Source organism: Physcomitrium patens, chromosome 2 (genome assembly GCF_059467195.1).
Source record: "Physcomitrium patens ecotype Gransden chromosome 2, ASM5946719v1, whole genome shotgun sequence".
NCBI lineage: Eukaryota > Viridiplantae > Streptophyta > Bryopsida > Funariales > Funariaceae > Physcomitrium > Physcomitrium patens.
Genome location: NC_143411.1, coordinates 3,946,243 through 3,957,488, shown reverse-complemented (window position 1 = coordinate 3,957,488; position 11,246 = coordinate 3,946,243). Strand labels below are relative to the sequence as shown.

General features: G+C 29.8%; 1 protein-coding gene across 1 annotated transcript; it reads right to left on the bottom strand.

Moving 5' to 3' along the window:
- Positions 1 to 341: 341 nt before the first annotated feature.
- LOC112273597 (uncharacterized) lies at positions 342 to 1,497 on the bottom strand. The gene is made up of 2 exons (XM_024502541.3): positions 1,364 to 1,497; positions 342 to 1,272 (listed from the first exon to the last, which is right to left on the bottom strand). Exon 2 carries the CDS (start codon positions 1,259 to 1,261, stop codon positions 524 to 526), a length of 738 nt encoding a protein of 245 aa, XP_024358309.1. The 5' UTR covers positions 1,262 to 1,272; positions 1,364 to 1,497; the 3' UTR covers positions 342 to 523.
- Positions 1,498 to 11,246: the final 9,749 nt, after the last annotated feature.

Genomic DNA, 11,246 nt, shown 5'->3' with positions numbered 1-11,246 from the left:
AGTAGTACGTAGAATTATCAGTGTTGCTTTCTTCACATTTGAATGTCCTGTTCGTATATAGCTTGACCGACATTCTAACGGCAGCTCATGTGTGTCACAGATATTTTTCTGTGTTATGGTGATGCTAATAGGGTTCATCTGTCTGGTGTTGGGGACTTACTCCTCTATCTCTGGCATTGTTGCGAGCTACTCTCAACCCGATAATTTCCTTCCTTGAGTGTCCATTGCATTCAATGAGAGCGAGGAAGTTTTTAATTTTATTTCATCTCTTATTATATATATATATATATATTGCAACTTTGGGTGTGGGATATTGACATCGCGGCCTTCAACTCATGAAATCCAAGTAAAAAGATACGTATTGTATTTTAGCTACACCCATGTACAACAAGGTATATTAGTTAATAAGAATCAAATGGAAGAGTTCCATAATGCTTCCAGCGTCAATTCTAATTTGTATCCTGTCCTTGTTCCCTCCCAAAGTAACTGGGGAAGATAGACATTTGCTGAATGCACGAAGTTGCTACCAATTTTGTATCCGAGTCCATGTCCTGAAATTTTTCCCCTTGCTGATTGCCATCCCCATGGCACTCTCTGTCTTTGTATCATTTGTGCCAACATAGTACATTCGAAAACTGCCGTCGTCCATTTGCAAAACATGAGGGGCTGCAACTGTGCCGTTGTCCCAAACCTCCTCGCCAACTCGAGCAGAGAATATTGGGCCTTGGCAGAGTGGGTCTCTCTCCCAATGAATCCCATCTGGTGAGATTGCAAGACCAATTCCATGAATGCCTTTATTATTGACGCCCTCGTAAAACATGAAGTACTCGTTGTCGATCAAGAGTACGTGCCTGCGGCCAACTCCACCCTCGTCCCACGAACCAGGCGCTCCTCGTGTCAATGCTTTTCCTGCTTTAAACCATTTGTGTCCGTCGGCAGGGAGTGCAACGCCTATTGATGAGAAAGGGAGGGTCTGTTTCTCAATGGAGCTGTAAGTCATCAACCAAGTTTTATCCTCGTCTGATGGATCTTGACAGCGATGTCTGCTACTCGGAGGAAGCACTCTCGGCCACGCAATGAACAATTCGTCCCACTCATTCTGCAGTCCAACATTGAGTAGAGGGTTTCCTGTGAACAAGGCGCGGTCGAAGACAACGCCATCAGCTGATTTGACAAGCCCTGGAAGCATCCTGAGGCCTTGGAGAGCTTTGTTGCTGGGTCTGATTTCCATCTTCTCGGCTGACCCACCGAAGTAGAACATCCACCATTGACCTGCAACAACGAAAATGTAAGCAGGTTCAGGGTTTAATTAGCTAATTGGAGAGAATGCAATGACAGGCATAGAAAAGAGCTGTGCATGTACCATCGTGGAAGAGGACATCACTGCAGCCATGCACAGAGTCGAAAGTGTCGCCTCCTTCTTCCGGATCAGAAGTATGAAGTATTTGAGTTGATTTATTTTTATTTTTATTTAATGAAGAACAAAAACAAGAGTTTTGAAGGAGCTATAGAAAGAGCTTTAAGTGGAGCTTCTAGTAGAATTTTAACTAAAAGACAAGGTATGTACATGGATCCAACCATTGCAAGTATGTTCCAAGCTTTTACATTGTCTATTAAATAACAACAAAGCAATGATTTCAAAGAAGCTTTGGCAACCAAAGCATTGCAAGTAATGGTTAACAAAATTGATCAATTTGATGAAAGGGATATTTTAAAGTATTTCAGATGTTATGTGCAAAAAATGGAACTAAATTAGGTTTCTAAAAAAAAGATGATTGAGCTATTTGGACTTGCCATGATATTAAAGCTAAAGGAACATGTTACATCAATTATGTAGCATTATAGAGGTTCTTAGAAGGTATTTTACATGCATTAAAAGATAAATATTTCTTGGACAATATTGATTCTATTACTAAGAAATTATTTATAGAATGGATTAAGTAGCCTAAGAAGAATTTACAAGCAATAAAGCTATTAAGAAAGTTTGAAAGGTAATATTTTTAATTATTAAAGATGGAAAGTTATTATTGGAGCCAAATAAGATTGAATTATTTCTTCAAGGTGTCGATGGAAAATTACAAGAAAAATTAGAGATGCTTCTTGAAGACAAAGAAGAAGATGAAGGATTGACAACAAAGTAGACAAATGTTGAAGATGCCATGGATTTGTATATAAAATAAGAAAAGAAGAAGAATAGGATTAATATTCTAAAAACAATATATGCATCTAAAACTCAAGTGTATATAATATAATCAATAATGCCAATTGTTCAATCTTTAATATCTACATCAAAGATATGGAAATTGAAGAGATTATATGTGGGATGTAAGAACTTCAAATTAAATTGGCAAAACTAAAAGAGAAGACTTCTACAAATAATTTGAAGGCTATTTTTAATTAATGATAAATATAAAGATGTATTTGATATAATGATGCTTCTCATACTAAGGAGGATTGCAATGAATTTAAAAATATGATATAATAAAGAGTTTTTTTTTTGAAGGATGAAAAGGTGATATTAAAAGATACAAAAAATCTCTTTTAAATCAATTTTAATAAAGAAAGTATAAGAGCATGGATTTAAGACTCTTTAATAGCACATGAAGTAGCAATACAAGAAGGTATAAGTTATGATACTAGGATAGATGATGACTTTGATGGAAGTAGAGAAATAAGTAAATTTTGGACTTTTGCCATTTTTATAATAAAAAAAGAAAAAACACCTCAAGAGGCATTTTTGAAAAGTGTAGCTATAATATGTGATGCAATAGATTGAAAAGATCATGTTGAGGCTCTTTTAGTTCATACATATATTGCTAGGAGTCAACATGAAGCCTTGATGGAAGAAAAGAAACAAAGATATTTTGATGATATAATAGAAGGAAATTCTTCTAAAAGGCAAAGTCAAGGAGAGAAGGCTTGTGAAGTGGCTTTATAAGAATTATTCACAAAGGATACATCAACATTAGAAGAATAAGCAAAGAAGACAAAAGATAAAAGTAGATTGATTGCTTATAAACTATTCTTTGACATTGAAGTAGCAATAGATTTAAAGAAGGTGTTGAAAGATTGTCTACTAAATACTAAGGTGGAATTTACATTGAAAGAAATTTTTAAAATTATAAAGAAGGAATTTCATGATATTATTATTAACAGTATTAAAAAGAAGAAAAAATTAATGGATGAATTTGGAATGAATTATGCTATTGATGCAATGATATACAAAGTTGAAGAAGAGGTTGATAATTGTTACAAGCAATCATCAAGTGGTTATAATCAATGAGTTTATTTAATTATAATAATAAGAAAACAAAAGCTTCAAGCCATTATACTTGAAAGCATTTGGCAAGGGTAACTATAGAGGTATTGGTGAAGGTTGAAGATATAGAAGAAGTAGTTGTTACTTTAGTTGATGACGATTTTTAAATAAAACTTATGACTAAGAATCTTTATAAAAAGTAGAGGTAGTCAATTGATATAGAGCATGGATGGACAATATGAGCAACTAATAATACATGAAGTGAATTATATAGAGCTTGCCTAAATATTAAAATCCGGATTAGAGATGTTATAATGAAGCAATATTTTTTTATTCAAGATACAATGGCTTATTCAACGATTTTAAAAAAATTATATATTATGACAATATAGATGGAAACAAAAGTACTTAATAATGATTTAATCTATATACACATACGTAGTAAAGATGAAAAAAAAGAGATATAATTTCTAACTATGCCTCTTAATCATGAAAAAAATCAAGATAAGTTGAAGGAGAAACTATTACCAAGAGTTGTTAAAGAATTTAAAGTTTTTGAAGAAGAACCATTGTGAAGCAAAATTATGGAGGTACAATAGGAGAAATACTTTTAGAAGATGTAAATGCCTTTGATGTAGGTTTTATTGGAATTTTGAAGATGGAAGTATTACATATTAGAAATTTGAGGATTTAAAAAAAATATATAATATTAAAAAAGAATTATGTAGATTTAAGACATTAAAAGATAATGACAGTATTTTAGGTATTTTTGAAGAAAATAGGCTAGAAGATTCTTTGAAGTTATTTGTATCTATTGGATTAGAAGATGGTGAGAAGATTTTGGAGATTCATTCAAGAGAGGTTTATTATATACTTGAATCTTTTCAAACATCAAAAGTTATTATAAAAATAATATATAAAATAATAGATAAGAAGATAAAATCCATTGTTGGTTTTTTATCAAAAGATTCTATAGAGTAAATAAAAGAAGCATCAAAAAATAAAATTTAAGAAATCCAAAGAATATTGAACATCAATTTACAAAGGAGATTTTTTAAGAATTAAAGACTAGATGCGATAGTTCCTTGTTACTAATAGAAATTGAATATTTTAAAGAAATGCTTGCAAAACAAGGTAAATTATTTGTCTTTGAACCTCATGAAATAAGATGTATTGATCCTAATATTATTGCTCCTATGGTTATCTTTACAATGCCACATGTGCCTTGGAAGTTAAGGCCAATTCCTTTGCTAAAGACACACTTGCCTAAATTGGTGGAATTATTGAAAGAAAAGATAAAAACAAAGATTTTGGAGCCTTTGCTTGCTTCATATTTTAATCATTAATTTAAGATGCCTTAAAAAAATGGATCATTATGTTTTATTCAAGATATGTAGCTAATAAATGCAATAACTATTAAAAATATAGATATAAGATCTTAAATAGATGTGTTTAGTGAAGTATTTGCACAAAGGATAATTTATTCAATGAATGATTTATATTTGGACTATGATTAATTTCAACTCGTACATGGAAGTAGGGATCTAATAACAATAAAAATACCACTTAGATTATTTAAAATGTGTACTCTTTTACAAAGTGCTACAAAATTAGTTACATATATGATAAATGGGATAAACAAGGTATTAAGAGACTTCATTTCTAAAAAAATATGCTTTTTCTGAATGATTTTTCTATCAAAAGATATAAAGAAGAAGAAAAAATGAGACTTTAGATGAGAGGGGGTATCACAAATATATTGTTGATTACATACAAGATTATAAAAAGATTTTAATTTGACTTGAAGAAGTACATCTTATACTTTTGAGAGAAAAATCTATATTTGGAATATAAGAAGTTATCATTATTAGATATTTATATGGATTTTATGAGAGAAAATAGGATCCAAGTAAAGTTGATGCTATTGAAAGGATGAAAGATACATAAGACTTTTTAATAGAAGTACACAAGTTTTTAGAAGCTTATATATTTTATTATATATAGATTGTTCATTATATTCATATAATAGATCCATTGTATGAATTATTATGTAAGGGTTGTCAATTTAAATGGAAAAGAAAGCATACTGAAATAATATAAAAATTAAAGGTATTTGGCATATAATCCTATATCTTATAACTTTTACAAGATTAATTTCACATAATTTTTATATTCTTTAAGAATCGTAGAATTAATTAAGATATTATTAAGATAATAGACAGTAAACTTGTTAAAGAATTCTTAAAATATATCATTCATCAAATGTTAGAATATAATTGGAGCATTTTTTAATTGAAAAGATATGACATTATATTCAAAATATTTGTACCTTATTCAAAATGTTATCTTCTATTTATCTCCTTCTTTGATGTACATCAAATTATATGCTCTATAGAGATTTATTTTGGTGTAGATCTTAGCTTGATTAAATTGCTCTAAAAGCCTTGATATTAATGATAATGGATAATAATTCTTTACCATTATTTTATTGATGCTATGACAATCAACACACATCTACAAAGATTCATCTTTTTTCTTTACAAAAAATATAAGTGTACTTACTAGATATTTGGAATGCCTAATAAAAAAAAATTTAAGAATTTTAATAATTTTATCTTTTAATATTAGAAGCTTATTCTATGATAGATTTTAAATTAAATCAAATGGTGATTGAATTCCTTTTTAAAGATTAATGGCTCAATCATATGATTGATGCTTCAATAATATTTTAGTATTTTTTTTTCGAGACATCTTGAAATTTTTTATATTACTATAGAATAGCTACTGGCAAACTTGTTTCTTCATGAGCTTGAGTTGTATAAATAACAAATAGAAATTCTTTCTTAGTCATTTTCATAAAAGTCTTTTGTCCTAAAAATAAGGACTTTATAGTTGATGACTTCTTGTTAAGTTTTTTTTGAAGGATTTCTATAGAAAATTCAACCTTATAAAATCTCCAATCTATAGATGGATTATTTCTTTTCAGCTACAAAAGTCCTAAGATAATATGATTAGATGAGATTTTAATAATATTGAATATTATTTTGCTACTATGGCCTTTAAATAATATTTTTAGTAGTATGGTCTTATTAATAATATTGCCTAAAGATAAAGATCAATTATCTATTACTTCTACATATATAAGTTTTGACTTCTATACTAGAGGAATTTTATGAAGTTTAGTAAATTCTTCATCTAAAAAACAAGTAAATGTTCTTAGGTAGAGAGACCTTAATGAACTTGAGGTATTTGAAAATCTAGCCACATAGCTCTTATTGTAGCTAGGCTTCTTTGTTTTTTTAAATGATTGCACTCTTAATCCTACTTGTAAATTGTTTCTTTAGATAATTCTAAAATTTGTGACCTCCTTCACTATAATACAAATATAAGCCATATTCGAATCAATTTTTTTTTCTTTGATATAAGAGATTTAAATTGTACTACATCAATTTGCATATCCTCAATTCCAAACTATAGAAGTAATATATTTGTTGAAGTAGTAGAATACAAATTTTAATATGTTGCTTTGTCATAATCTATAAGCATTAATCTTAACAATATTAAAATAATTGATTATTATACTTTACAACTTAGTTGATGGCTTCATTGAGTATTTGAGGATCAGATAATGATACTAATAAGTCTTTTACATTGTTCCTCAGATCTCAATATAATTGGCTCATAAAAGCTTATTCATCCCAATTGATGTTATAAGCCAATTGCCTAAAATGAAATGTATAAATTGATGCAAAGCATAACTCTTGGTGTAATGAGAAAATCTTTATTATCAACTATCAGGCCTTATCATATTTTTCAAATGCCTTTGCAAATGCTTCTAAAAAAGCTTCATAATAGATAAGATTGGAGATTTCTTTTCAAATATAGGAACAAACTAAAATAAGGCTTTTTTTATGAGCAAGTTTTTAACTAAATCAACTTACAATTTCTTTGTTGGATAGTACTTAACTTGTAAAAAAGTTATTAATTAAATTTTATTTACAAATCTATTAAAGAAAAATAACTTTGAAGTCATAATACATAGAATCAATAAAATTACACACAAAGAAAGTATGGAATAAGATATCTTTTACTTTTAATATCCATTATTTATAAAAAATGGTTATTATCCTAAAAGACAACTTCTACTTTTTGATTTTTACACACATGGTCTTAGCATCCTTTGGTATCTAACTTACCACAAGGATATCCTATGGTCTTTAAATTCTTTAGCATTTCATTGATAAAGAAGGTATCTTATTTCAAACATTAATTACTCTTACTTAATATTTGAATATTTTTTAGATAATATTTTATTCTCTTGATTTTAATTCTTGGCCTTTGACCTCGTTCTACATCTATAAGATGTCTTTTCTTTATACTAAAAGCCAAATCTTCAATCATTAGTAACATATCTAAGATAATATTTTTTATAAGATAACTTATTCTACTTCCATTGTTACCTACTTACTTTAATAAAATCCTCAAAACTTAAAGCATGTACCATCAAAAAATTTTGAAAGGCTAATCTGAGGCTCCTTATATTATTGAATAGGTGAATTTTCTTGTTGAAGTATAAGTACTACCACCTCTTTTAATATAGAAGTTTGAGAAAGTATTTGCATTACAAGCTGAACTGCTTCAAGTCTTATAGCACCATAAAATCTTGTAAAAAAAATTCTCAATTTCAAGAATTTGATAAAATAAAGTATTCAACATGTTTATAATATTATCTAATTTAGACTCAATAAACTCAATCATATTAAAATTTTTACTTTGAACCATCTTGAAAGAAAAAAAAGAGTTTTTAAATAATATGTGTTTAAAAAAGGATGATCTACAACCTCTAAACACTTAGATTCCTTCAAAAAGAAAAATAATCTACTTTCTATCAAGAGGGAACAAGGTCTAGTATTGATAAGAGGATAGTCTCGACAAACTGTTATCAGTACATTATATAAAAGATTGAATAAGAAGTTGAACAAAAGAGTTTTAATAAAAAAACTAGCATGAATTTGATTAAATTAGATGAATACAAGTTCAATACTAAGAAAGGTGAACTAGAACTCCAAAAAATATATTGTTAAGTTTGAAGATCTCTTTAGCCTTGACTCCAATATATATTAGATGTTAAGAAGCTTTTTGTAAAATTTCCATATTGCTTAGAAAGAAATCAATCTTAAGAACCTTTTTAAATAACTTCTTTAATCTTCCTAGAACTTTCTAAAATATACTAAAATATTTTAAAAATATTTTATTAGAATAATTTAAAATTCTTCTAAAACTTTTTACTGAAATATTATAAGATTATTTCTAAAATCTTATTAGATATTTATAATAATTTTTTTAAAAATGTCTTCTTTTGCTATATATGCCACATCTATTTTTGATGATAGAAAGATTACAAATAATATTCTAAGTTAGTATCAAGTTTATCAAGATATTTTTGAATAAAAAAATAAAGACATTCTTTTAAAATATTATACTTATGATTGTTCAATTGATCTTTAAGAATGAGCTCAATTTCCATTTGTATCAATCTATAACTTATTGAAGAACAAATTGGCTACACCAAAGGAGTACATTAAGAAGAACTTGGTTAAGAATTTTATATGTTGTAGAATAGGTAAATAAATTTTGTGGTAAGTTATTGGTTGGTGATTGACAACCTTGAGAATTAGATTGATGGTTAGGCAGTTTAGTTGATAACAATAGGTTGTTAGTGGAATATATGGTTAAGAATCAAAGGGTCATAACCTTTGGAATTCGCTGGTTGACAGATCATCTTTTTAGTAGGATAAATAGGTTGAAGAAAGTAAGCCGAGAGCCAGACTGTGAGAGTTGTAAGCCGAGAGCCAAATTGTGAGAGTTGTAAGTCGAGAGGCAAATTGTGAGAATCTTAAGCTAAGAGCCAAACTGTAAAAGTTGTAAGCCGAGAGCCAGACTGTGAGAGTCATAAGCCGAGAGCCAAATTGAGAGTCATAAGCCGGAGTAAGCTTGGTGCTATCTCTTTCTTTTCTTTATTATTTGCTTATGAAGAACTATAATTGAGAGAAGTATTATTGAATTGATAATCGTAGAATGGATTATGGGTTGAATTAAGATGGAAGTAGTAAGCCTCGATGTTTTGTAGTTTGATACTTGATTTCAGATAGCTAGAATATAGTCAATTGAGACACTAACAAATCCAATTCATATAATCAATCTTTCCCCGTGTTCGAACCCACCTCTATTAGTTCAATTGCTTTGGTCTATTGAAGCTTGAACGCAACGAGAATAACATTTTAGCACCGTTGCTAGGGAAATGATAACAATATGAAATATTAGAAACTGATTGTATGGGAGATGGAATTATATGTTGAATGAGAACGTGAGAAGAACCAGTTTTAGGTTTACAAATATGTGAGTTATAATTCAAGGCAATATTGATTTTACCAGAAAGAATGAAAGATTATGAGTGATAATCATGGAGGGAGGATTATCAAAGAATTAATCGACAAACAAAAGAAAGACAGGAGTGATTATACATAAGAAATATCCTACGGAAACGACAAAAAGGAATTGCAAGTCCAAGTAAAACCAAAAGAAGAAAAATTCATATTCAAATGGTAAGGAGACCAATGATAACACCAATGGCCGCGGAAGTGCCAAAAGTACCAATTACAGTACAAATGGGAGCAATATGAGACCGAACTACAAGTGTGGTACCATTACCTATTTTTAGTGGTTGGCTTGGCTCTAATTCCGATCACCATATATTTCAATTCTTAACAGCCTGCATAGCTAATAATGGTAGAACTGAAGACATTTGGTTGAGATAGTTGCTAGCAACTTTAAAAGATACAGCTTTTGAATGATATAATCGGCAACCAATGAATAGATTTCTCAATTGGAAGGCCTTGAGGAATGCCTTCCTAACCCATTTTAGACCAACTGGATTTGAAGATCGGCTTCGAGAAAGTTTTATGAATAGCAAGATGTTTGCGGAAGAATCCGTAGAGTCCTATTATGGCCGGATTGTGGATATACTTTGTAAATGGTCAAATAATCAAATGCCAAATGCGTTTATATTATCAATATTAATTAACAATTTGCATCCACCAGAATTGAAAATGTTTGTAAAAGAGGCTTGACCAGCTACAGTAGAGGCATCGTTGGTATGAGCAAAGGTGTGGGAAGAATGTCATTATGACCAATGATTAACAGTGGAGGCTACGTTGATTCTAAGTTTAGGAAGCCAACAAATATAACCAAAAAATGTATCGATGGATAATTATCCACAAATAGCAGCATCCAATGTAAAGAACGTTATGTTGCAACAACCAATTAATGCTACACCACTCCAAGCAATAGTGTCAATAATGATGACACCTTATTTTACATTGCCAACCTATCAATAATCGGAGTTGTTCACAAATGCGACTGTTAAAGATCCAAATGAAGCCTTGTTATTAAATCTAACAAAGAAAATGGGAGAATTGGCCATGAATTTGGCTAAAGATAAGGAGAAATGACATAAGCCTTCTAATACGAGACCTAATGTATGGTGTAATAATTGTAAGGGACAAGATCATTTTGATACGGAATGTCCATCACCTAGACAAACGGGTGTTCAATGTACATTTTGAGGAGGAAAGCACCCTATCCAAAACTGTTGGCATTTACAAAGGCAACAACAATTCAGTAATCAAACCATGATCCCATCGACTCAATAGGAAGTCAATCAAGTTCAAACGGAAAATACATATGGATAGAATAGAAATTGATCTAATCGACAAAATCAAACATTCAATAACTTTCAAAGTTTCAATTTTAATTATGGGTCTACATCAAATCCCCAGAACTACGAGAAAGAGCAACACAGGTATCAGCAATATGCTCCACTTGCATCATCAAACCAAGTACCCTCCATACAAATGGGACAACCAAGATCATTTTCTAATCCTTTATGGAATAAGCTTAGTAGATATATACTGGTGGAGATACCCAA

Excerpts from the sequence above, each read along its gene's own strand:
- LOC112273597 (XM_024502541.3), bottom strand. The coding sequence starts at position 1,261 with ATGTTCTACTTCGGTGGGTCAGCCGAGAAGATGGAAATCAGACCCAGC.